Source organism: Nesoenas mayeri (assembly GCF_963082525.1).
Source record: "Nesoenas mayeri genome assembly, chromosome: 14".
Classification (NCBI taxonomy): domain Eukaryota; kingdom Metazoa; phylum Chordata; class Aves; order Columbiformes; family Columbidae; genus Nesoenas; species Nesoenas mayeri.
Window position 1 is genome coordinate 16,252,724 of NC_137556.1, and position 26,972 is coordinate 16,279,695.

Consider the following 26,972-nt stretch of genomic DNA (forward strand, 5'->3'; position numbering starts at 1 on the left):
GAGCTGGGGCCACGTTCAATTACACAGCTCCTGCTTGTTCTCTGAGCAGTTGCTGCCATTTCTTGGTTTTGATTTGCTGGAACTTGGTTCCGTGTGTGTTCAGCTTCTGTCCTTTTCCTTTTGTAGGCTTTGATTGTAAGATAGCATTTGGTAGCGTTGATTCAGAAAAACACAGGCTAACAGGTTCATCTGTCATGATAATACAGGCTCGTTGCGTTTCTGTCTAAATATTTCTCAGCCGCACTGAAGATAATAGCTCATATTACTAGACCTGCAAGCTACTTTCCTTGCATCCTGGGGCCACTTAGGAAATTGCGGGTAATGTTCTTCTTTATAGCCCTAACGGTTCCTTTGGAGGAAGAAATCAAGCATTTAGATTTCTTTTAAAAATGCAGAAATACATAAGCACCTATGTAACATTTACCGCTTCTCTAAGTCATTACACATTTACTTCCCGAGTGGTCACATTACGTGTGCAATATAAAAAGTCAGAGCTGTGCAAGTGCTGTAAAATATTTTTCTGACTATTAGTTTCAGTTTTTTATTTGTTAAATGGCTTTTCCTGGAAGATACTTCTACTTTTTCTGCATGCATCTACTATTAGCATCAATCCATGTGACTTTTACAAATATTAAACATCCAAATTGCACATTCAGGTTTTGGAAAAAGCTGAACCTGCTTTTCAAGTTGGGAGGTGTTTTGTATTCACCTACACAAAACATGAAACCATTCCTATGTAATTTTTGTATCCATCACAACTAGCATTGTAGAGCATATTTGTAATACTTGCCATTCAGCCATAGAATAGAAATAATTAAACATGCTTGTCAAGTTAAAATAATGAATAAACCCAGGGAAATAATGATTGATTTGTGTGTAGCCATTTCACTAGCAGAAAGCAAGCAAGTGGTTCTGAGTTATTTGCGGTACATAAATACACAGTATATCTTAATGAAATGTTACACTAGAAAACTTAACAGCTTCCCTTGAGAACACACACTAAAGGAGTTATGCGGAGCCCTCTGAAATTCTTGGCGTTAGTTTCTTGACGTTTGTGTACGGTATTCAGCGTTACTATTGCAGTTTGCAGTTAAATAAAACAGAAAGAGGAAGATAAATGTTTGGCCAGATTTTCCACTCGTTTGGTGTAAAATCTGGACTAAGTCTACTGAAGTTAGTGGTTGGCCTCAAATAAAAGCAATGAAATGGCTAGAGAAGAATTGCTCATCACATGCTGGCTTGTGCGTTTGCTTATGTATCCTTCTACAGACTGAACAAAGTGTGTCTGTATTTGATGATGTGCGTGAAAGGCACAGTATATTTTAAATATCAATACGTGAAAATGTAAAGGAAGTCTAAATTTGTATTATGGAACAGATTTCAGGTTGCTTTGATCTCAGCTGGTATTTTTGATTGTTTTCAGAGCTGACAAAACAAGTCAGAGGTATTGAAACAGTCAGCTATTTGAAAATACTCGTTAGAGACAACCCTTTTGCACTCTATAGGGGGTGAAAAGAACATATTACTTGAACCTTAAAAATTTGCAAATAGTTTTTCTCCTCCTTATCTGTAAATTCACACTGCACTCAATGTATTCCAACAGTGTATTCCTTTCTGTCTCCTGTAATTGGTATTCATTGTGGTAGTGACCGTAATGAATTCAAGGGAGATCTCTGTGGCCATCACATTTGCTTTTCTAGACATTCCATTGTAATGCACCATTATTATAATGCTAAAATAACACGTTACCAACTTACCGCCTTCTATGGAGAAACATCACCTGCAGCGTAAGTTAATTTTATGAATATATTAGTTTGAGCTTTTGCCATCTGTTCTACCCCTCATAATAAATGCAAAAAGCATATATTTCACAAATAACTCATTAAAAAGCTATGATTGATTGAAATGCACATGCATGTTCCTTGCAGAACGCATTTAAGGTGAGATACGCGAAGCCAACCAAGCAGAGTCTGAGTGTTAGCAGTGGGTGTTCTGTGGTACGGTGATGCTCGCGTCTTTCCACCCTCAGCCGGCCTGGTGCAGAGGACGATCGCACCAAGCGGCAGAGATGCCGGTTGCTTCGTTTGTTGTGTGAGAGTCCTGACCCACCTTTGGAGGGACCGACCGGCTGTGGATCCAGCTCTGCTTGGGCAGCTGCTGCTGACTGTGCTGCCTGAGGACACTTCGGCATGGATCATCCCTTTGCTTCCCCCTCTTCCAGTTTGTTCAGTTCTGAACCACTAACCTTTAAAATCTTCCTACCCTGATCTTTCTAAATAACTTCTCTTGTCTGTCCTATAGTAAAAGTTAAAGAAAAAAAAAAAGGGAGGGGGGAAAGCCCTAAATGCTGTGGAGCTGGACTTGCAGCCGGCAGGAAGGCGTAGGAAGGAGTTGCGTTTTCGTTGTCCCCGCTTGAAGGTGCCTCACAGATCACCCTGCCCGTTGCCATCAGAACTTCACAGCTGCCACAGACGTGGCCAAAAGTAAAACTGTTAGGAACGCAGAGGTTCAAACTTAAAATGTAATTCGGAAAGCGCATCTTTTTAATCCCAGTTTCTTCTCCTGCTGTTTGTGCACGGCCAGGTGGGATGTGCCGGGCACGATGTCCCTGGGCACAAGGTGTGTGTCCTGTCTGGGGACAGGCTGCCTGGCTCCCCGCACTCACAGCGGGGCCAGGGGTGAGCAGAGTGTTTGAATAAGGAGTTAATTCTGTGGTTTTCTAGGCTGTGGTACCCCCAGGCTGTGCCTTCTGAATGGCTGCGCTCTCTACCAGTTTAACATGATAGTCGAGAGATATGGTGTTTTTCAAGCGTCATTACAATCCTGAAAATTTTGCATAAATCTCTCATATCGTAAGGAGCAGTCGTTATTCAAAGCTCTGTGGGATTTTTGCATTGTCCACTGATAGTAAAAGATGCCAGTTCAGTGCTGATCTTTCTAGCTAGTGAGTTAATTTCAGTATCCATAGTGCATTTTTGCGAGTGCTCTACAGTAATGTTATGTCAGCTCTTCGCATGGCGAGCTGCACGGTTTGGCCCCAACATGCAGGATATTCCTGTATTTTATGAGAAGAGCTGCTAAGGGGAATGTTGCTTCCTTCTTTATTCCTGAACAGATTGTCACGGTCCCAAATGCATCAGGGAGCAATGGCAGAAACATGTGCAGACTAATAACCTGCAAATTCTGCAACACACATGATAAATACTGGAAAAGAACCATTTAAAGAAGTATTTAAATGTATGTCATATTGGGTAGTGTAATTAGACTACACTTGTATTTTTAAAACACAGTTTGCTTTATATAACCCCCTTTCCCATGTTCCTCACTAATAAATAAAACACCAGGCGGACTAAACAGCGCGAAATGATCTTAAATCTGTTGAATGTGCTGAACTACCACTTGTGCTTCACTTGAGATTGATTTCACAGATTGAACGTGCACTGTGGATTTTTATTTTATGTTTTTTAATGAAAACATCTGCATTATGTAGAGTGGATGTCTGCTCTGTTCTGTCCAGTTGCATTTCAGGAAGTCTTTGTTTCACAGAGCCGCAAGGGATCTGTCACCAACAACTCATTAGAAGCCGAACCATCACTCCTGAGAAACAGATTTCCTCACTGTAAAGGTTGCTCTCCCCTGAGTAAAATGTCAGATAAATAAAAGCTGAAATATCTCTTAAGTGTGCTCTACCTATGAAATAGAAGTACATAAGCCTGCAGTATTTAGTAGTGGAGGATGGATGTTTGGTGGCATTTAATCTGGTGGCATTTAATAGTCTTATAATTTTCATTGTTCTGATGTGAATCAGGGCTGACTACCTCCATAATAAGGTTATACATAACTTTGGTTTACCCAGTTTCTCTATTCAGTTTATCTACTGCAATATATGCTGTATTCAATATCATGTTTTAGGCAAATCCTAGATTTCTATATATTTCTTGTAGACCTGAGACAAGCATAAATACCACTTGTTTTTAGCTTTTCTGGAAATGCACTTTAAGCACCATTTTAAGGCAGCACTTCCCTTGTTCTTATGGTAAAATCCTAATGCTGATGACAGGAAAGCTGAAGCATACCACGCAGGCCTAAGTTGGCCTTTCCATCTACTTCAAATTCTGTTCTGATCTTCCCTATGCTTTCTATTTTGCGTAATTTATTGCCTTCCCTGCTTCTATAGCCATTAGCAGTGCCGCTCTGAAAGTTGGTCATTAGTAGGATTTTTGGATGGGAACCATTTGCATGGGAGACTGAAAACGTTCAGTGTTTGGGTGTGAGAACCCCAGGCTTGATGGTAAAATTTGTAGTGAATTTTGTTTGATTAGGTGGAAACTAATTAAAAAATAAGTTTCAGGAATCTAGAGATTCAAGTTGTATGTAATTCACTTGCCTCAACGCGACATTGCTGTAGATTTTTAAATGAGACCCCAAGCTTAATGTCCAGAGCTTGACAAGAGAAAACCTCCCAGCAGGTTTAATGGGATCCGCTATCTGGGGTTGGAAATCAGGTACAGAAAATCAGGGTGACTATTGATATTTTCAGGGATTACTTATCTGCTTACTTATTTTGCTGAGCTCTGCTCGGTGCTCTCTGGGCTGATTATTCCTTTATCCTAATAAAGCATAGATAAATTTTGATGCAACACCCATACTGCAGCTCCGCTTTTGTACAGAGAGTAATGAATAGCAGATTTGGCCCTTTTCTATTTTATTAGTCTTGCGAAAGTCTCTTTGACAGAAACAAACTCCAGAAAATAACCATGATTTAAAAACAGGCTATGCGGTATTCTTACTGTCCTTTTGATATAAAACTTGATTAAAATGGGATGTGACATCAGTTGAAAAAGCATGAAAATCAGATTTTCTTTATACCTTTTTAGGCTAACCTATGCATGCAGTTTATCTTTGGATAATTTATGCTGTCTTTGTGCCATACCTTAATTTTGAATACATTTGTTGAAAATTTCCTGTAACATTCATCTGTGACTGTCAAAAGGAGCTTTTATTCTGAAAAAAAAAAATAGCACTGGTTTTAATTATAATTCTAAATAGCTTCATAACCACTGTGAACTCTGAATTTACATCATTTTTATGATACCCGCACCGTTCCAGGTTTATTGATTTTGTCATTTGCTTCATTACATTTAATGCAAACCTTTTGTACGGAATCATTGCGGTGCGGTGCTGGGCATGGAGGGGTCAGCGCTTGCAGGCTCTAGCCAAAACAGCACAGCAACCTCACTTCAGTGCAGACTCCATGAATAAGTGGGGGTTGTAAACACCGTCCATCCGCAGAACAAAGTTTGCCTTCTCCTCTTGACCTTTCCAGCTGGACGAAGTTAAAGCCATTGCTTGAGACATTTAAAAAAAATATATTATTATTATTTAAAATGTTCTTTTTAGTTCTCTCCTCTCCCTCCGTGCCCGTGGGACGCTGCTCCAGCGCAGGGACACGCCGGGAGCGCTGCCGCCTGCCCTGGGTGCGTTTGGAACAGCCAAAGTGCTTTTCAGATTTCAAGGCAGAGCTGGTGTGGGTCTCTGGAGTCTCCAGTTGTTTTCCCATCTCACTGGGACTGAGTGTTGATATTTCATTTTGTACATAGGCAACAGTGTTCCTGGATTTGTTGTCCCTTTACAGGCGAATAAAACTTCCTCATTGCTTAATACTGCATCACTTTTTTTCCCTGGATAACACAATTCTCCTTTTTAGTCTTTGTTAAAAAAAAAAGTGATGAAAACACTGCTGCAAATCAGGATTCTTGTTTCCTCCAGAAGGCAATGACTTAGGCTCAAAAATTAATTTCAGTAATTGATTGGGGGACCAGATTTCCTGCACCCCTCTTCCTTGACCACAGAAGAAAAGGTGGATGTTCCCTCTTCTTGACCCCCACCTCAGCCAGGCTGCTGCTTGGCTTTCATCAGCCCAGAACTCAGCTGCACCTTTCTGGGAGCGAGCAGAACCAGGTGTTTAAAGCAACGGCGACAAAGCCCCTATAGTTTTCTTGCCATATTTAGAACCCAGAAAGGAATGATTATGTTTCTCATTCGGTGTTGCAGTGTGTTACGTGTCTCCGCTATCTTGCAGTTGGATGGCTCCAGGAGATAAAGTGGCCGTATGAAAATGAAGCCACCTGCAATTCAGTTAAACCCGAAGTTGTTATGCTTAGAAAGGAAAACACTTTTGGTATGGTATAATTGTATTTTACAGCCTTTCAATCATAAATTGGTTTTACATGAACATATGCTCGCTCTGTTCATAGAGCAAGGGATGTTATACGGTCCTTTTAAACAGCCACATTGCTGCATCATTTTAAAATTTCCTCAAAAGAAGCTCAGGTCATGTAAATTGCACACGGACATGGAGAAGTTCCTGTGGAAAATCCTTCTTTTCTTTTATTTCTAAGAAATTGTGCTTGCGGTTGGATCTGCATTGTTTTCTTCCAATGTAAAAGAAGGATCTAACTCTTAAGTGAAGCGTGGAGGGAATCCTCAGGCACTCAAATATCTGTTATGAGATTAATGGAAAAAGTGTAAAGTTGATTATCTAGGTGTAAATCTGAGAATGGCTTTAGTAAAATAGCTTTGAGGTAGGCAAGAATAAAACCGCTTTTGTTTAAGGCCAGATGACACAGGGTGACTGTGAGATAGCAGCATTGGAAAGGGCCCTTAGATGATGGTCTCATTTGTACAACTGATTTCTGCTACCGAATACCATTTTCCTCCACCTTTTTTTCCTACCAAAAGCCTGTGGGATCTAATTTTGCTTTTGTTTACCCTTTGCTTGTCCCATAAATGTCAAAGAAACAAATGAGAGAATTCTGTCTTCCTGTGGAAGTAACCTCTGCTCCAGTCCTTTGCGGTTTCTCTAAAGCTCTTTTTGGAGTTATTTTTCCAAGCCATTGAACAGCAGTACAGTGACGCTCTGATAACACGCATGTACAGCTTGTCGAGGTGCTGTTTTCACACTGAGAATTCTTCTTCCTTTCTCTTGTTTTACTAGGGAAACTGAGGATTTCGTAATTGTTCTTTTAAAGCAATATGAGACTTTCAAGAATGACCAAGATTATTTCCCTCTGTTTTAATATCCTGTCAATCAGAAGTTGCTTATAAGGCAGTCATGCTTTGTTAATAGTGGAATATAGGCAACGATGCTTTTCCAAAAGAAAGAAACCAACTCACTGAAAACCAGAATGCAACTCACTTACACAGATAAACTAATGCCTGTAGAACTGTGACATGGTGCGCAAGCTTTCTTAATGCCAATTATTTGCGTTAAGATCCCCGTAAGCAGTTCTTGCTGCATTTCCAGATGCACAACACACAAGTCACCGCATCCAGTTTACTTCTCGGTACAGTGAAACATTGGTCTTTTTCACACACATTAAAAATTGCTTGTCATGATGTGTGGTGGGAAATGGATCTTTCTGGTGTGAAAATTAGCTTTAGAAATGGGATTGATTTTTATTTGTTTGGGTTTTTTCCTCTCTCCTTCTTCCTCCTACTTTCTTTTGTGGCCGTTCGGTAGCCCTGTGTGTGAGTTTCACCCCTGAACCTGCCTTATTTTGTATTTAATTTACATGCCCAAGCTCAGGTCATATGCAGCATCAGCTATTGATTAGGTCCTGCTTTTAAAACCAGTCTTACAAGGACAATGACTCCTGCAGGGAGGTCAAGTGGTTTGCCTGGAACCATTCACGGAGTAAGGGGGCTCACAGCTTTTGGAACCATTTCCATAGGGGTGGTGGTGGCTGAGGGGTTGGTTTGGTTTTTAGCTCCCATTGCTTTTCAAAGCTGTGGAGCGGCTGGGAAGTGTAACAAAGGGTTAATGTTCAGGCAGGGAGACAAGCGGGAGCTCTTGCTGTGAGTTGGGGGAGCAGCACTCGGAGAATGACGGAGAAGGATGGGAGAGATGTCCTGTGAAGCCAGTGCTGCAGGTATCCTCTTTGCCTACTTACCAAAGATTTGTTGCTTTGATTGCAAGGAAGAAAACTTGGGGGGGGCAGAGTTTTTCTCTGGCCTTTTTATTGAAGTGCTGTCACGTTTCAGCATGAATTAGATGCTTGAGATTTTGTTCCAAGGGTCAGGTAAGGTAACTGGTGTGGTCTTTTGGTCCCAACTTGCTGCCTAAGCCTGCTAGAGAGTCCAAGTTGTGTTGCACAAGGCTGCCTTATTGTTATGACAGTCCTGGCAGGGGAAGCAGCTGTCTCTGCTGGGAATATATTTATGGATTAATGTCAGGAAAAAAAAATACAAATAAAAAAATACCACCTAGCAAGCAAATTTTCAAGTCATGTGGATTAAATTAACTTTTAAGATTCTTTGTTAATGGCTTCAATTTTGTAAGGCTCCTAGAAGCACTATTCAGTGGCTAGTAAGTGTGAATGAACATTAAGAAATCACAGTGCCTAAGATGACCTGAAGGTTGATGATGTTAATTTTAAAATGAAATATTTTTCTTAAAAAAACCCTGCAATCTACATACAAAAATATTAAAGTCTATAACTTCTAGGAAATCCTTTATATAAATCTGCATCTGCAATATTTGCTGTTGATTTTAGATGTAAGGTGTGGAAATTAGTTAATAATTCTAACCCTAATTGTAATAATAAGCCATCTTCTATCTATATCCTTTTAAAATTAGGGATGCAGTTATTTCTTGATGCTGTTTATACCAGTTTAAAGTGGGATAATTCTTTCACATTTCAGTTCATTAAAAGTCCTGCATTTATTCCTAAATAGAGTTCTTTAAGTTACCTCACTCGAGTCTCCTGCAAGATGGAACGAAGCCCGTTGGAGGTGACCTGTCAGCCTGGTTTTGCAGAGCGTGTTGTCCTGGAGATGATGGTTGTCCCTTGGTACTGGGGTTTCTCAGCTGCGGAGTTTCCTACCCAGGGTCAGCGACCCAGGAGGAAGGCTGGAAAAAGACTTGAGCACCTGTTGGGCTGCTTTTAAGAACTAAGTTTATGTGATGATGTCAGGTACCAATAGGGTTTTTGATATTTTTCTTTTCAAGTACTGCAATTCAGTAAAACTTTAGGGCTGTTATGTGTGTTTTACCTATACCTTTATTTTGTGACAACAACAACATGATCAATAACTATTCATTGCAGTGAGTGGTGTTCAGCAATGAGAGCTTACAGCAGCTTTTGATAGAAACTCTCCCTGTTCTGTGTTTTCAGTTGGTACTTTACATGTCCTGAGGTTAATTTAGAAATGATGTGGGTTAGTGGAACTGGGAGTTTTGCATTTAGTCCCTGAAATTTTATAAAACCTCATGATGCTGCTGACAGTTGTGCATCTGCGGCGTGGATTAATAAATATATTAAAGGGGAAGGGACTCAAATGCTGCAGCAATTGCATAAATGCCAGAAATAGATGGATGCCATTTGCTTTTATGAATTAAAAGAAATAGACCTATGGTTTCATGTAGGTGGAAATAAACATTCTCTGGTGAATATATGGCAGAGTTGTCCCATATGCTCTGTGCCCTGTTCCTGCAGGACGGACAGCAGTGCCACACTGATTTTGTAAACCATTGTTCAGAAAATGAAAGATGTGCTAACAAAAACTGAATGTAGTAATCCCAACATATTGGATGCTTATGGTTCACATGGGTGTTCAAGTAGGAACATTTGTTCCAAAATGCTTGTAAACATAAATCTGCAGGGTGGATTGCTGTCCTTACCCTGGGTGATAAACATTTCACAGATGACGTGAATTTGGCTGGCTTGAAAACAATAAAACAAAATGGGTTTTGGTGGGGTTTTTGGGTTGTTTTTTTGGTCAACTGTGATCCAGTTTGCTGTGTATTCCATAGCACTTTTCAAAGCATTTTAAAATTGCCATAATTACTAGGTCCTGAGATAAGCAAGAGCAATGTTATTTTTGGTTCCCCTTTCATATATCAGGTCATCTATTTGCTTTCCTTTCCTACAATCAGTCCTGGGTTTTCTTTTGACTCTTCTTTAAAGTTCTTTTTTTTTTAATTATTCTTTCCTAACCCTTCTTGTTCTGTAGATGCCCTGTTGGACTTTAATTTGTGATATGCAGGTATTATATTGACAGCGTAGGTGAGTTTTGCAGGTGTTCCAGCAATGGTGTAGATTTGGACAAAGGATTGAATGGTAGAGGAGGACACAATCTACAAAGGCAAGGCTTGAGTGACATCTTCTTTATGGAATATGTCAGATGGTTAATTTGAATGGGGCAACAAAGATGCTGAAGGGAGTGGAGCATCTCCCGTGTGAGGAAAGGCTGAGGGAGCTGGGGCTCTGGAGCTGGACAAGAGGACACTGAGGGGGGACTCATTCCTGGGGATCAATATGTAAAGGGTGAGTGTCAGGAGGATGGAGCCAGGCTCTTCTGGTGACAACCAGTGACAGGACAAGGGGCAATGGGTGCAAACTGGAACACAGGAGGTTCCACTTAAATTTGAGAAGAAACTTCTTCATGGTGAGGGTGGCAGAGCCTGGCCCAGGCTGCCCAGGGGGGTTGTGGAGTCTCCTTCTGTGCAGACATTCCAACCCGCCTGGACACCTTCCTGTGTAACCTCAGCTGGGTGTTCCTGCTCCATGGGGGGATTGCACTGGATGAGCTTTCCAGGTCCCTTCCAATCCTTGACATTCTGGGATTCTGTAACAAAAATTGAAGATTTTAGTGCTTTTTTGAACCTTTTACCAGGCTTCTCAGACTAACAGGAGTGTTATTTGCTTACTCATAAATACATACATACATACATATATATATATATATATATGAGTAAGCAAATATACACACATAACTACGTAAGTTGTGTGTATAAGCAGAGTGCCTAGAGAAGTGCAGAGTGCTATTTTTATGAACATAGTACAAATATAAATAAATATGTAGAAGTGCACAGCAAGAACCCACCCTTTCATCAAGGTTTTTGTAGCCTAAGTGGGTAGTGCAGAAATCCAGAGCACATATTATGTTAACTTATTTGTTTGAAGTCACATAGGAGAACAAGCAAATTTGGGGCAAGGAAGTGCAGATTCAGAGCTGTAACCATAAGAAGTAGTTCCAGTGGGAATTTGGATGTGGAACTTGAATTCATTGCCTTCGGTAGTGAGAATGAAGTTTGATGTAAATGCTTTAAAAGCTCAGAAGCTTGACGATAAATTCTAACGTCTCTCCCACCCTTAGCACCGATTCATCTTAACTTGTGCATATGCTCATCTAGTATTGATTGCAAGTCAACCGCAGATCTGACTTGCAAAATGAGATGTGATGCTAAGAAATGACAAATATAAAGACTCTGAAGTACAGAGGATCAGGACATTGCATGTGCATTGGAGCAACCACTGGAAAACAAATCTCAAATGTTTTTATAGTATCTATTGCTGGTCTTGTTTTGTATCGGTAAGAGGGCAGCAGCCTTTGGAGTGCAGTTTTATGATGTACCTGGGTCTGCTGCTATTTTTCCCGTAAGACCTGGAAGTCGCCTACCTGGAAAGCAGAAAAACATGAAATCAGAGTGAGGAGTCAGAATTTGGAGCCGCATGTGCACCTCAGCCATTTTTGGAGCATTTGTGTGTTACGAACAAAATCTCTGTCTTTACTAATGCCCGGACAGGTAGGCAGTGAACAGACAAGCTCTGGCTAAGCCACGTGTCTCCTTCTCGTAAAGTAATTGCAAACACTTATTTTTTCATTGGTTATTTTTCGGTGGCAAATTTTACTGCAGAAATTACTAGAATAAAGTTCATGTCTCAAAGGTGAGTGCTGCTGCCTGATCAGTACAAGAGAAAAGGGTTAAAGCCAAACAAAACACCTGAAAGCAGCCGCCCCCACAGCTTTTGTGCTCTGGAGTGCCACTTATCCTAAAATTGGAGCCTAGAGCAGTATTCAAGATGAGATTCTCTTTGGAGCCTTGTAGAAAAGCTTCCGAGCTTCTGCTAAGCAGGATCAGTACTGGAAACCCGTGGCAGAGTCATTTAAAACTAATGCAGAATCTTGGAACGTGTAGCATTTGTTAACGATACTCCAGTGACTGTGGGTTTCAGTATTTTAGCACTCCTTGGATGCTGAGGGACTGAATACAACCACGTTAAAAAATAATAATAATAATCCTTCAAACCAAAGTGAGGCACTGAGATATTCAAAATTTTTCATCCCTCTATGGATATAACTGGCCTGTTCATCCACGATTCATCCACCAGGTATTTATATTCATTTTCTAATTTAACAAAAACATCACAAAACCTCAAGATTCTGTACTGGTTTGCCCAAATTTACCAGCCATGTAACAAAGCTGATACTCTGCTGTGATTTTACTCACAACATTTGCTATTTTGGTATTATTTCCTCCTAATTTTTTTCTTAAGAGCTAGAAAACATATCTCAAGCCATTGTATGAGTGCAGGTGATAGAATTACTCTAATGTAATATGTGATTTCAAAGGGGACAGATGTCTGGAGACTGAATGTCAAGATTCCTTTTTGCCCTGTCATCTCCCTAACTGTGTAAGAGTGGAGCTTCTGGTGTCTGGCCCTTGGGCACATTCACCTTCGCTTAATTGCCGAGGTCTATTGCATTTGCTCCCTGCCACAGCCTCTATCCTGCCATGCAATTTTCATGTTTGCTGAAAAAGTCTGAGCCTCTTAAAGGCATGAGAGCCCCGGTTTTCCTCTCAAAGCTGAGTTTAGTGAATTATTAATGATAAAAACGTGTAAACAGTGAAACACGTGAATTACTATGTCGTTTGCGAAGCATCCCCTTGCTTTGCTGCATCCTGCCCCTTATCCTGGCAGTACCCACGGGCATCCTCAGCACCCCAGGGATGCTCTTGTGCCATGTCGTCAGGGCAGTGGCAATGTCACCCCTGTCCTGTCCGCTCCTGTCCCACGCTGGAGATGAGAACCAGCACAGCAATAACCTGCCTTGCTGCAGCACTCAGCGGAGTTTCCTGCAGCTGAAGCCATGGTTTAGAGATATGGGTAGCGCCAAACAAATTGTGTCTGTCTCTAACAGGTGACAGCTGATATAAATTTTAATACTAAGGGATGAAGCATTCTGTGTCTTTCTTTTTTCAGTTTTGGTTCTGTAATGGATTTGTTACTACACGGAACATACGCACAGAATCATTTTCAAGGAGAAAAACCCAAACCCCAGTTGCATGCTGCTATGTTTATCTGCTGTAAAAGCCAGCCTGCGGAGGCTTATTTGGTTTTCCTTCAAAATGAGCATGACTTATGTGCTATTAGTTCTGTGTAAGTAATACTGTGATGGCACACGAGTCTGTGTAAAGATTGACTTTGCTCATAGAACACACCTCGCTGCATGACTTGGGCTGCGGGGCCACCGGGGCTGCCTGTGGGGCAAGTTGAGTGGTGCTGCTGTCCTGCAGGAGGGACATGGCCATGGGGAGCCTGTCGCTGAGGACACGGGGAGCCTGTCCCTGCAGACGCACCATTCCTGTGTCCCCTTAGGACACTGCACAGGCTTGCGAATGGGGACGAAGGGGCTCAGGGCTCGATGGAAGTGTCGGCCACAGAGGTGGAACCAGAGGTGACTTCCAGCTGTTCTTGTAGGTCAGGGGTGGAAAGTGGCAGCTATTGAGTGATACAGTTCCACCCGCAGCAGTGTGCAGGGTGCAAACCTTCTGCGCCACCTCTACCCCATGCTCTTTGGACATTACACATTTCTACTAATTATTTAGATTAAATATCTGCATATTTTTTCTATATAAGTGCCTTAGTTTCAACTTTTCCACATAGTAACATCACTAGTTATATGATTTCCTATTGATATTCGTAACATGATTTGCTGTTAATAAGGTGAATGATTAGTGATATTTTGGAATTCAGCTTTTCTTTATATGTGGTATTTGATACTTGTCAACCAAAGGTAACAATAAATGAAACAGAGATTAAAGGAAGTGCAAACCTTCTGAAAATGTAAAAACCACTACAGTAAATAAGTTCCATATTCTCTAACACCCATTTTATCTTCCTCATTTCTTCCCCTTTCCCCCTTTGGGGCTATGGCAGAGGAGAACAACAGATGGTTATCAGTCAAGAGTAACTAGGGAAACCACAAAACCTGCCCCAATTGCTATGGAGACAGCCATTTCTGTGCTTGGTATGCACTATTTGTTACATCAGCAACCAGAGGGAGTTAAAAAAAGGAAAAAAAATGTTCTAAACCCCCAGCTATTGAAGGAAATCGTGGGTTTGTGTGTGTGTATTCTTGTGGGAAGAGGCAGGAGGAGTCTACTTGTTGTCACTTAAGTTTTTCATTAAGCTAACACACTGCCTGGTTTTTGACAGCAGCCTTTTGAATTGTGAGTTAATGTAGTATTAATAATAATAATAATAATAACAACTTAATACTTTTGAATAGTTTGCAGAGTGATTATTTAGAAGCAACTCTGTCCCTCCACATCAGATATCCTTCCCTCCTTATTGAACAGCCTGGCAACATAGGTCGGGCATGAAAACTGGAGGCAGAGAATATGGCTGTGTCCGATTGTTTCACGAGGATGTGCTCTTTCTGCACAATGCTTCAGCCGTAGCTTTTGGCAAAACCACGTCTTTGGGAGAAAGAAACAAATAAATACATTTTGGAACACTTGTAGAAATCCCAGAGAGAGATTTCAGCTTGATCGCAGCCGCTCTGTTATTTGTGTTTTGTACCACTGATTTACTCCACTCATTAATTGTTTTCAAGTTGAATTTAATGCATCAATTATTTAAATTTTCTCATTCAATCAACATCTTATAGAATGATCTCAGTAAAGCAACAATAAAGAATAAAAATGGATGAAAAGCTACTTTGTAATAACTTTATATTCATTCAATTTAATCGAATTTAGTTTCGGTTCAAAGGACTATCTGTTGCCATTTATGGTGCTTCCTTATCAATTTAATTTAAGGACAAGGAATTTAGTTTGGTAGGTAAAAAGTTTCACACAGAATATTGGGTCACTTTCCTTTGAAATTTTAACATTCTCAAACTTATGTAAGGACTGGTTTGGAGACTGGAAAATAAATGTTATAGAGTGTCTGTCTAATCCTTACAGGTTATTGAAGAGTGTCAACTGTCAGGAAAGTGATGGTATAGACCCAGCAGTTTGAATTAGAACAAAATGGAAAAGGTTTAGCAAAAACTGTTGTCCAAACTGAGGCTGGTTTGGAGATGTAATTAACAAAATTATTTCTTTTTTATAACAGCAGTTCTATAGGAAGTTACGGTGAATTTACCTTCCTGTGAAATAGCGATTGAGAATTCCATTTCAGTAAGACAATACTTTTAATATGGATACTTCTGGTTAAATATGCAAGTCTTTTATTAACAAGGAAATGGCTCTTGCTTAATCTTGGATCTATAGCAGTGGATATTTATAAGAGTAGTAATTTTGTATCTGTAAGAGTAGAACTTTCTTACATGTGCAACTATTCTTACTATTCTTTTTATACTAAACATGTAAAATATGACAAAGAAAGAAATCTGAAAAGTATTTATTACAGTACGTGCTAATACAGGCTTTTATTTGAGTATTTAACTAGATTCTGGGTAACATATATAAAGAGGTTATAGTATTTAAACTCCTGTCACAGTATAATTAAAAAGCAGATTAACATTTGAGCATTGCAGTTGCCCTGGTAATGTTTGTAAATATAAAAAAAACCCTCGCTGAAACAAAGTATAAAACACCAAATATATCGTTTATTATTGAGAATGTTGATGTTTGAAGGACCTCTTCTTCGTTAATTGCAGAAAAAATACCAAAAGCTCTTACATATGGCTTCAGGTTAGTTGTTACAATATGAAGAAACATTGCTAGAAATATAAACGTAGGGTTTTAAACATTGACTATCTTTTAATGTTAGTAAAAGATTAGATTATTTCAGTTTCAGAACAATTTACCCTTGATGAATTCAATTCTTTAGTATTTTAGAACAGTGGATTTTTGTTTGGTTGGTTTGTTTTTAGTATTAAATCCAGTAGCGTGATAGAAATGACATCAGCTTTTGCTGTGAGCAAAAACTTCAAGCCTTGGTATTTCAAGAATTGCTTCAAATGGCAAAAGAATATGAACATTGTAAAATCCTATTTCTTCCAAATGTTATTTGAAATTTCACTCTCATGTATGATAGATAATGTACAAATGTAAATGGATAAGCTGCAGTTCTACCCTGTCAGGAGAACAGTGTTTTAAACAGTTAAAGCCGTGTCTTGGCCAAAGCATAGACCGTCCGGTGATATAAATCTAATAGGATGCAGCATTATTTCTCATTTCATAGAAAGGTGATTTGTGTCCAAGTGTTTTTCTTCAAAGCATCAATTTTAAAGATAGACAATGATTAATCAGTTGCATATAATTTAGTCACATAGTTTTCCTGCTTTTTAATAAAACTGAGACTATTGGGTCATGCTTAGAGTCAGATTATAATAATACACATGGCATGATGTATTATAGCTCTACCTTATGAAAGATGCCTTTTCCCCGAACAGTTTTCTACATTCTCCCGTTGTTTGTTCGCATTTGTCTGTGTCACGCTTCACCTAAACCCCATGTACCCATAGAGTATTTTCCATGCTTGAGTGTTTTGCTCCATTCTGTGAGATCCTGGTGATGCTCTTTGTGCCCCTCAGTGGGTCACAGGGGGGTTCGGTGGCCCGTAAGCTGCTAGTTCACTGCCTGTTGGAGCAAGAACCTTCTGACAGCATCACCCAGCCCGGGTTTGATGCTCAAGAGATGCGGCATTTCACCCAAACACTCTAACCCAAGGAAGAGGTAGATATCCGTCTCACTTAGCAAAAAGCTGGAAGCTCCAAGTTTGGCTGTGTTTATTTGTTCTTGTCTTGACTTATAGCTCTTATAACGCGCCACATGGATGGCATGGCTATTTCACACACCTTGCTTATTACGGTTTCATTCATTCTTTAGCATCTTTAAATATAGAGGCTTGCTTTTTCTGCGTGAGAACCCTTATTTTCTTCGGAGGCAGCTGAATCATGGGGTATTTTTAGATGAAGTCTGAGTTTAGTGCTGTGTTCCTTCAAAAGGCAGGAGGAAATGGAGGCATAAAAACTTTGTCCATTTTAAAATTGTGTCTTAAACCTCAGTTTGTGTTATCTGACCTTTTTTCACCATCACGTTACACCATTACATACATAACATCCTGTATGTAGTATTGAGGAGAAAAAGATCCTCTAGAAGCAGTATGAACACTGACAAATGGAGATGACATTTAAATCTGAATAAATTCTTCTGCTGGCTGGGACCACTTTTTGAATTTACCTGTAAGGCTGGAGCAGCTGATCTGTGTCTCAGGTAACGTGTGCGGGTGAGGGCGCGTTCAGTGAAGAAATGAGAGCAGTGTTGCAAGTTCCACAAAGAAATGTATGTGCTACCTGCTCTGAAATACTGATTTTTTCTTATTATATTTTTTAAAAACTGAATTTTTACTTTATCTGCGTACGATTAGTTTTATTATGGTAAGATGTTCAGATGTTCTCAACAAATGGTAGGCACGTCTGTTCTGCACGTTGAAGAGCTGCATGCACAGCTTAGCCACGCTGAGGATGTGATCTGGCTGCTCGCCCACATCACAGGATTTGTGTTTTCACGGGTAGAAAATGACGTGTTGAGCACCTGTCTTTGCCTTTCTGTATGGCTTTACCTGAGGTTGTCTCGAAACTTTAAACACATAGTCCTGGAAGGATGATGTTGTTTAGACTTTAGGCTCTCAAATCTCTAGTCTCTGCTTAGACACTCACCAGGGTGTTCTACACATGCAAGGAAAAAGAGTTTCCATCTTTACACACAGCAAAATAAATGGGGAGCTGAAGGGTCTTAAAAACAGTCATGCTTAATTTTAAGGCAACTAATAGTTCTGTTCCTTTTGAGAAGAAATTCTCATGCTTAGAGTTAAACACAGATGTGAATGTTTTGGCGTGATAGATACCAGGAGTCGTGAGCTCTGTTCCAAAGCAGCATTAAACGTGCGAGTGTCTCCAGAGACTGCGCTGAACGCGTTTATGGGGCAGGCAGAATCAGAGTCTATCTCTAAGGAATGGTTTCCCTATTTCCTACTATACTGCTAAGTGCGTGTCTTCTGGGCACCTGGAGGTTTCCCTGGCTGTGATTTTGGGGATGAATCACACGGACTAAAGCTGGTTGTTAGCGCTAGCATGGCTGGACCTATAGAAATATGATTAAGATTGTCATTACGCTTTTTCAACAAAAAATCAATCTATGAGAGTAGCGGTTTTTAAAAAACCCAATGCCGTGCATAGGAAGCCCTTCAATCAGAAGGCTGTTTGACTAGCACACTTGGTTTATTTGCTTATTTTAGTCTATTTGGCAGAAAAATCAATATTATAGTGTAACTCAAATAAAAATAGGCAATATATAGTACTTTCTGTGCAAGACAGAGGTGGTTCTGAAGTTGTGCCTTTCTCTTCGTCATGCTAACGTGTGCCAACTTTGTGTTTAATAAAGCCAACTGAAGTGCGAAGTACTTAGTCATGCAACCAGCGTTATATTTAACTCATTTTAAGTTTATTCTGCCTCAAATGCACCATTTTTTCTGTTTGAGCAACAAATATTTAACAACCCACACAATTAAACAGGGATCTTGGAAAAAGCCACTCAGCAAGCCCTGGTCCTTCCAGCAGTCAAAAATAGATAGTTTTTAGCATCTTTCCTAGGTGGCGGGAGAAGCAGAAAGAACATAAATATGGATGTGTATACTTATATGCTTATGTATATATTCTATGCATGAACTCTTATGCTACAGAAAAATCAATTTTGGATTATTGTACATCCCGGTATCTGTCAGTATAGGACACATTGCTGAAGTTTTGTCAAATTCAGCATGTTATTCAGTTATGAGACCTATGAGAAACCATAGCTGGGCTTTGTGCTTGCTAAGCTTTTTAGTAGACCTTATAGTGTGTATGGTCTTTCATGCACTTTAAATCATAAAAAATGAGACCACACTACATTACAAAGGATAAGTTTCCCGTATATACATATTCAAGGTGTTCAATATTAATAGACCAAACTCAGTCTTTAAAGGGCTGCATAAAGATTATATTTACCACTGCTTCATTTAAACCTTGTATTGCCTTCTGCTCTTTACCCCAAAGAGTCTTTGGTTTGGTTTGTGTTTGTTTTGTAATTATACTATAGTGTTCTTTCTATTTACGAGTGTAATGTATTTGCTATCTCTGCATATATATTTATTACTTTGTGATAGTAGCCGGAAGCTGCAATACAATCTTGGGATCTTTGTTCATGATACTTTACACACAGAGGGCAAACACTCCCTGCCTCGCCAGATCTAAAGTACATGCTATGCAGAGGGCAGTATAATATAGAATCAGGAGCCTGCTTCTGTTTTTTTGTGAGATGCAGATATTGTACTTACATGTGGGTAGGTACATAATTTTATTTCTCTAAGTGTGAACTTTAAAGGATCAGATGTCAGAAAACATAATCACTGAATTTTAAATGTGACTTATAACTTTAATTTTCTAAGCAAACGGGACAGATGTGGCGGCACTGCTGTATCCGCGTATGTTGTAAAACATATTTAAATTGCGTATGCAGGGAGACAAATGAGAGAACTCCGCCATCCAAATATTAAATTACACATTTTGAAGCAAGATAGTGTTTTAAGTGTACATGCGTATAATGCTTTCTGTCACTGGATTGCTCTCCCTGATGCAGTTAGACAGAATCTGTGTTTAGTCAGAAATCTTTCAATAGAACGGGCTACCAGATGGGACCAGTAACAATGCAGAGAGGCATCGAACCACCACAGACATTTGGTGCTTAGAATAATAAAAAGACTATAAAATTAGATTAGTCGAGTCTAATTTGGAATTGGTATATTCCCCATGCACTCTCACAGCTCTCGGGCAGATAAAGCCTGGAGATTTAGTACTGTCAGGACAGAGGACTCCAACTTCCACTGAAAGAAGAAAAGGCTTTCTGGGAGGTCACGGAGGGCAGCCCAGTGACCTCCAATGATTTACAGGCCTTTAGCTTAATGAAATTGTTTCAGTGACATGACGGTAAAAGCTCATAATGGATTGGATGCCCTAATGTAATGAAATTACTCCCTTCTGCCTTTAAAAAAAAAAAAAAAAAAAAAAAAAGGCGCAATTAATATTTCCTGAGAGCTGCCAGGCTCCAGTGTGCGGTGGCGTGCCGCGCTGGCAGGCGGCAGCCAGCAGAGCAGTGCGGGGAGCGGCGTGGCGGCCGAGCCGGCGCTGCCGGGGGCGGCGGGGACACCTCGGTGACGGGGGAGCCCCCAGCCTGGCGCTCCGAGGCGGCTCTGCCCGTGCCGGCCGCAGCCTTCATCCTCTCCCCTTCCTTTCTGCAGGCAACTGGACAACAACCAGATCAGCTGCATCGAAGATGGAGCCTTCCGAGCCCTGCGCGACCTGGAGATCCTGTGAGTTGACTTGGTGCCGGGGCGGCGGGGGGGGCTCTGCCCGGGCTGCGGTGACTCTGGGGCTTGAAATCCTTCCTGCCCACCTCAGACCGGGCGTGTAGGCAGCAAAGTGAAAGCTCAGGCTTCCCCCAGGCTGGGGTTACTGCTTATTAAGCCACAATAGACGACTTTTCTCAGGAGCGGGGACGTTGCCGTGCAGGCTGCTGTGTGAACAGATGGGGTTCAGTGGGATTCCGAGTGCGTCCGATGTGTGCTCTGCAGCCGCAAACCCGGCCGGGTCTGCCTGATGTCGGGTAACAGGTTCGTGGGGAACAATATGATGAGATATCTGACAATTGCCCTAGACAAAAAGCTGTTTGAAAGGTGTTTGGTGTGTCAGAGGGAGGAGAGACGGGCGTTTGGCAGGCTTGTTCAGTGCAGTCATTGGTTTTGGGGAGGATCCTGCTCTGAGGGCTGAAATGTTGTAACACCACGTTGTGCTCTTCATGTAGCACAAACTTTACACATCAGCTGCTAATGCTGCCACACAGGCCAAAATAAAAGGATTTGACAGTGAAAGGTGACTCTGACAGAGATAAAGCACATCAGATTTAAAGCACTATCATTGTAATGTAAAATCCAATATCACCCAGGACTCAGAGTCTGAGCAGATAATTTGCTTATTACTAATAGTTACTTGTTCGCTTAGAGACCTTTTCTGGAATAGCTTTTGACTATATGAACTGATAGAAAGCTTTCCTTTTTACCCAAAAGTTAATGCTGCAAAGCTGAAAGTGTTAATCCTTGTGAAAGCACACAGTCCTTAGCCAAAATGGAGAGGGAACGGGGCAGGGGGGAACCAAAATTCAAACCCTCAGCTTCCAAACTGGAGTTAACACCGCTCCCGCACAGGATACGTGTAAATACAGCAGAGAAGGCCTGCGCAGACTGCGGAGGAGCTTGCTGTTAAATTACACGGTACGAGACAGTCAATGGTAGATGGTCACGCTCGGCGTCTGCCTCACGCGGTGCTGGGGATCCAGCAGCTGGAGCATCGCCCGCGCTCTGAGCACGGAGAGACACTGCGGGTACGGCCAGCGCCACGGTGACCGGAACACGCGTGTCATAATGGCCGGCATCCTTCCCCAAGGGCCCTGCCCACCCCGCGGTGATGCTCAGAGGAGTTTGGCCATCGGCTTCAGCAGAAGCAGGTTTGGCGTCCTGAGGGACCGCGGGGGTGGCTCTGCGTGTTTGTCACGGCTGAGACACCTTTGGTCCCTCTCTCTGGCAGGCTGGGTGCTGACAGTGACCAGGGGGTGTATGTTGCTCACACAGAGCTAGCAGGAGGTATATGCAGAGTTTCTTATCTGGAAACTCATGTTATCAAGACTATTGTCTGAATTCTATACTAATAGCACTTTTTAGGAAAAGCAATGTGTTACTGCTATAAACTTTTACTTGTCGGTCAGATTGAAAAGTCCACTGTGGGGTGGAAGAAAGGAAGAAAAACAAATCACAAACTCCTATAAAATTGACTTTATTTTTTTGTTTAATGGACTGGTTTTCCATACCCGCAGAGAGTGAATCAGTCCTCCCCTGAGAGCAGACTATGCTATAACTTTCGCTAAAATAGGCTGGACAATAAATGAAGCCTTTTTTGTAATACACCGAGTTCTGCAGGCTCTGAGAAAGTTGCTGGGAACGCAAGAATCCTTCTCCCCAGCATGTACTAAATGTTGAATTAGTTTATTTACCTCCCTGCTTTTAATTGCTTAATTTTATGCTAGTTATTTGTGGGTGGGAGAAGAGGAGGATATATAAAATAAATCATAATCAGTTCTTTAATGTATTTTTAATTTTCAGCACTGACATACTGCTACAGGAAAAATCAATCTTAACTCTAAAAGATGAGAAAATAGATTGATAGTAGCTATTTCTAAAGGTATTTTTCTTGCAGTCACAAAATATGAGTTTCATGTTTCCAACCTAATTTGAATTTTCTACCAAGCTTTTCGTCAAAGAAAGTTTGAACATTTAAATATGGCTATCAAAATAAATCTGCTTATTGCCCTGGAGAATATAATATCTTCAGTTGTAAAGCAGTCATAAATGTTAAAAAATTAAAGGGATTTGAATGATCAAAGAACATTAACAAGTGAAAACAAAGTTCATCCTTTCAAAGGCACTATATATTTTATGCAGATAAATTTTAACCTGTGATGCGATCTGTAGAAAATACTTAATAATTCTGGCAAAAATTAATCTAATTATCCATTTAAACAGTTTGCCAGGATACCAAATAATGTAATTCTTCTTACTGAAATCTTGTGACCTTTCTGATATCAAACATTTACCTTTCTACATCTTTTCTCTGCACACCTACCTGTCTATGGAATTCTATAGTCTGTAGATAATTTGGAGCAGAGACAAAAGGCTTAGTGTTTCTCAAAAAAAAAAAATATATAATATATATAAAATTAAGAATGCTATTCAAAAGCACCGTGGTTTCTAGATTGCACTTCTCATTGCCCTTGAATTCCTCAAAAACCTTGAGCTCAAGGAGCTTGGTGATCTGATAGACATGCAAAGAGAAGGAAGTCATGCAATGAAGTCACAGTGAAGGGCACTCTGTGGTCCATGTTACTTATTTCTGCTTGTTGAGCAAACCATTTTCATTTACTAGTTTTGTTTTCCTTTTCCTATGTTATGGATAAGCAAATTTGAGGCTAATTCCAGTACGTGGCACGGTGCCATGGGTCGCTAACTGCAGAGCTCCCAATGCAAACATAGGCTTTTGGTCACCTCTTTGTTTAGGAGCTTCCGTGTCTGAAATGTCCCCAGAGGTGCCCCTGCTCCTGTGCTCTGACCTATGGAGACCTCAATGCAGGTGCTACTGGCGACTCTGAGTTTTGGGTTGAAAAGCTGCAAAAGTGTTTAGTATAAAGTGCTTTGGTGCCTTGTGTTGATTGTCTTTGCCCCTGCAGCAAGGTGAAAATACCGTCTGAGCGATGACACGCAGAACTGACACGTTTAATTAAACATCCCCTCTTGGTAGTTCTGCATCGGGGCTGGTTTTGCTCATTTTTGCATCAGGTTTTCTTTATGGCTTCCCGTCAAAGTCTTGGTTTTAATCTGTCGTCAAAATGGGGGGTTTTCTTGTTGACGTACTTCCTTCTCCCCTTTTTGTAAGCCTGTAAAGCATATTGCGGTGGGTTTGTTCTTGCGTTCCAAGACACAGCAAGGTGTGTGCAACCACTGAAACAGCAAGAATATGTAAAAGGGACGTGTATTTGTAAAGGAGTGGCAAAAGTTATTAACTAACTTACGACCTGTTGGAATAGAAATGTGCAGAAGAGTTGAAGAAAATTGGTGTGAAACTTTCCCTGACTAAAATGTCGGTTTTAGCAGGAGAAGATTTTCTGCTCTGCTTAATTTCTAGTTATGTCCTGTGGCAATATCTGGCAATAACAGTATTATTGAGAAATATGTATTAGCGTAGCTGTAAGCATGTTTAAAGATTATTAAAAAAACCCTCACACACACACAAACCCAACCCAAACGAACAAAAAACCCCACCTACTAGAGAATTCTTTGAATAATTGTCCAGTATTCCTCACAGTGTGTGGCAATACGATGTTCCCGTCCTGCGTAAATTAGAAATCAGTCCACAGCTTTATTTCCAAAATTATGAAGCATATGAGATAAAACTCTCAGAGCTCAGAATTTCACCTCAATCTCAGAATAAAAGGAATTAATTGCAAGTTGGTTCAGTGAGCTCAGTCAAGCTATATAATCATATGGAGTGAATGTACATGCTATTGACATTGGACCTGGAAGTGCTGAACAATACTTGTGTTTTTAGTATTTGTTTCTCAGTGAGATGCAAAACTCAATTTAGCAAAAACCCCTTTTAATTTATTATTGTTTTGTCTCACTGGGTAGCTTAAAAACGGAGTGGTGACATGGCAGTTGTGCCATGAGGACAGGACAGAAAGAATTACGAGTCTCTGTTGGCAACTTAGGTGGAGCGCTTTCCTGGTTTTATATTGTAAAAGTCTTTTCCCTCCTACTTCACAATGATAGCCAGAGGGAGTGGAGCTGCAAGACATTTTATTCATTGCAGATTTTCTGGAAAAAAATATTCCCAAACCCAAAAGATTTTATCATAACAAGAGCTAATCTGAAGAGGACTGTGGATAATGTTGTATAAAGAAGGCAAATGAGTTCTCGCTGTATGGAGCTCGTACAGAATGATTTGGGGTTTTCTTTTTTGTTGGTTATGTTAATTGTTGTAGGTCTTTCATGTAATGTCTCTGAGCCTGAAAATCCTCTTTCCCGGCTTTCCCCTGCTTTTTGAAATGAATGAGCACTGACTCCGTCATTGAGACTGTAGCGACAGGAGTCTGCCATTCAGCCCTGGTGTAAAAGATGGTGATAATCCACTCTCAAGTAATAGTGAAGTGCAAGTACAGTCACCCAAATATCCACAGCAATTATGTCATAACTTCCAAATGAGCCCTAGGTATTTGATATTATTAAAAAATGAAAGTTCTTCAGATTGTAAATAGCAAACATAAATGAAAACACACTACCTTTCTATGCCCAAAATCTTAAAGTGAAAATAATAGATCTCTTAGTAATTAAAATTGTTCCGTCAGTGTTTGAATAGAACCTTTTCTCTCCAAATATTTCTGCCTCCCTTTTCTCCCTACCCCGTGCCGAATGCTCAGAACCCACAACTACACGTGCCGCGCTCTGGCTTTTTTCAAACTCTTATTCGGCACCGGGTCGTGTTCTCAGGACAGAGCGCGGTCTGTCCGACCAGTTGGTGTCTGCGTCCCCACTTCCAGTCTGCTCCTGTCACAAGATGTTGTGTTTCATAAAAATATTAATAATCTGTGCAATTTCTGATCGAGATGTCATGGATGAGCGTGCTTATAATGCACGCTGCCTTTTGTCCTGGCAAACTTTTAAGAACTTTTCTGAACATGAATTGGTATTTTGTGCGATAGCCAGGATTTAATTGTTCCTTTGCTCATCTTCTGCATGCTGAACACTCAGTTCTATAGTCAGTTTTATTTATTTGCAAAATGCTCTTCTGGGCATGTCCTAACTAGATAGAAGATTTTTATTTGTTTTCCCAACCTGAAGAGTCAGGGAGCAAAAGTCATGACATAATTCTAAATATATGAGATGTCATTGCTTAATGAAAGCCTGAAAATGCCACACGAATGTGATTTCCTCCTCTGTTTTGCTGGAAATTATGATTGGTTGAGGCAATCAGGATCAAATTTGAACTCTGCAAATTGTGTTCCTATAACTGATACCAAAGGACCTAAATACAATAATGAGAATGAGATTTCTATTTAAAATGTTGTGTGTAGCTGTTTTACTTACGCATACTTGAGTACAGCATAATTAAAATGATTGGATTTTGGGGTTGGTTTGGTAGGTTGGGATTGGTTTGTGTGTGTGTTTTCCCCCAAGGGTAGATGTTAGCTCAAATATATGTAAATGAGCAAAATGAATTCAATATCTTCAGTTATTTCATCAGTCAGCATGTGCTTAGTACATGTCATAAAAACAGAACTGAAGGGAGTAACTGTTGGCCATAGAAGAGTAATTGAAGTATTTACCAGTTAGGTGAAATACGAGTTTGGCTTTTCTAAGAGTATCCCCAGTTTTCCTTGTTGAGCTTGTATCACAGGTAATCAGGGTATGCCAGAGGAAGAACAAAAGTCATTCCTAGACTATACAAGTGGACAAATGATAATTTCTGTGTCTCTTTACTCCATTACTTACTAGACTGTCCGGTAGTTTATGTCCTTCCCATTCTGTCTCCTGTATCGCCGTAGGTCTTCAAGGGAAGGAGAAATGCTCCTGACGAGTGTGGCTGCTGCTATTACAAGCTTTGTGTTAATTAAATCAGTTGGAAATAAGATTAGCTACAGAAATGCCTTTTTCTAGAGAAGATTTAGAAAGCTACTGCACCCCCAGTGAACCCTAGTGAAATGAGATGCAGAATTAGCTAAAGAAGTGATGGAGGAAAGGTGGTGTCCTCAATAAGAAATGTTTTTATTTGTTGACACATGTTGGTGGGAGATCTGGAGTCACTGCTCAAGATATGGAAATGAACGCGGAGATAACCTCTGTTCTGTAACATCTTACAAAATATGAGGTTGGAAGTACGGCAGGGTGAAAGCAACACTGTCCAGATGGCACCACGGTGACAGGCTTTCTGTCAAAGACCAGCCGAGATAAAATAAGAGTGGGCAAGAGAAAATCACTGGTGCCTGTTACAGATGTAATGTAACTCTCTGTTTATGGGGAGAATATATTTGCATAAATTCATTGATCAATGATTTTGCTAATCCTGCAGTATTCCAGGCATGTCCCAGCAAACTGATGAACGTTTCTATCAGTCCTCAGTGCGGATAGCTAATTATATTATGTATTTAGAAAAGATGGATTTTTCCCCTCCTGGAGCATATGTAGTAGTTGAATGCTGCGCTCATTCTCCTTTCCTGCTCCCATTAGGCTGGAGGTTTTTTTTCCCTTTAAGAA

At 40.5% G+C, this 26,972-nt stretch overlaps 1 protein-coding gene across 1 annotated transcript in view; it reads left to right on the forward strand.

Annotated features, from left to right (window-relative positions):
- Positions 1–26,972, forward strand: part of SLIT3 (slit guidance ligand 3) — a gene marked incomplete at both ends in the record, with an annotated part of 483,041 nt that overhangs the window by 247,843 nt on the left and 208,226 nt on the right. Inside the window, one exon of the mRNA XM_080353334.1 lies at positions 20,358–20,429. Within this exon, the coding sequence (XP_080209460.1) occupies positions 20,358–20,429 (72 nt within the window). The remainder of the gene's footprint in view (positions 1–20,357; positions 20,430–26,972) is intronic.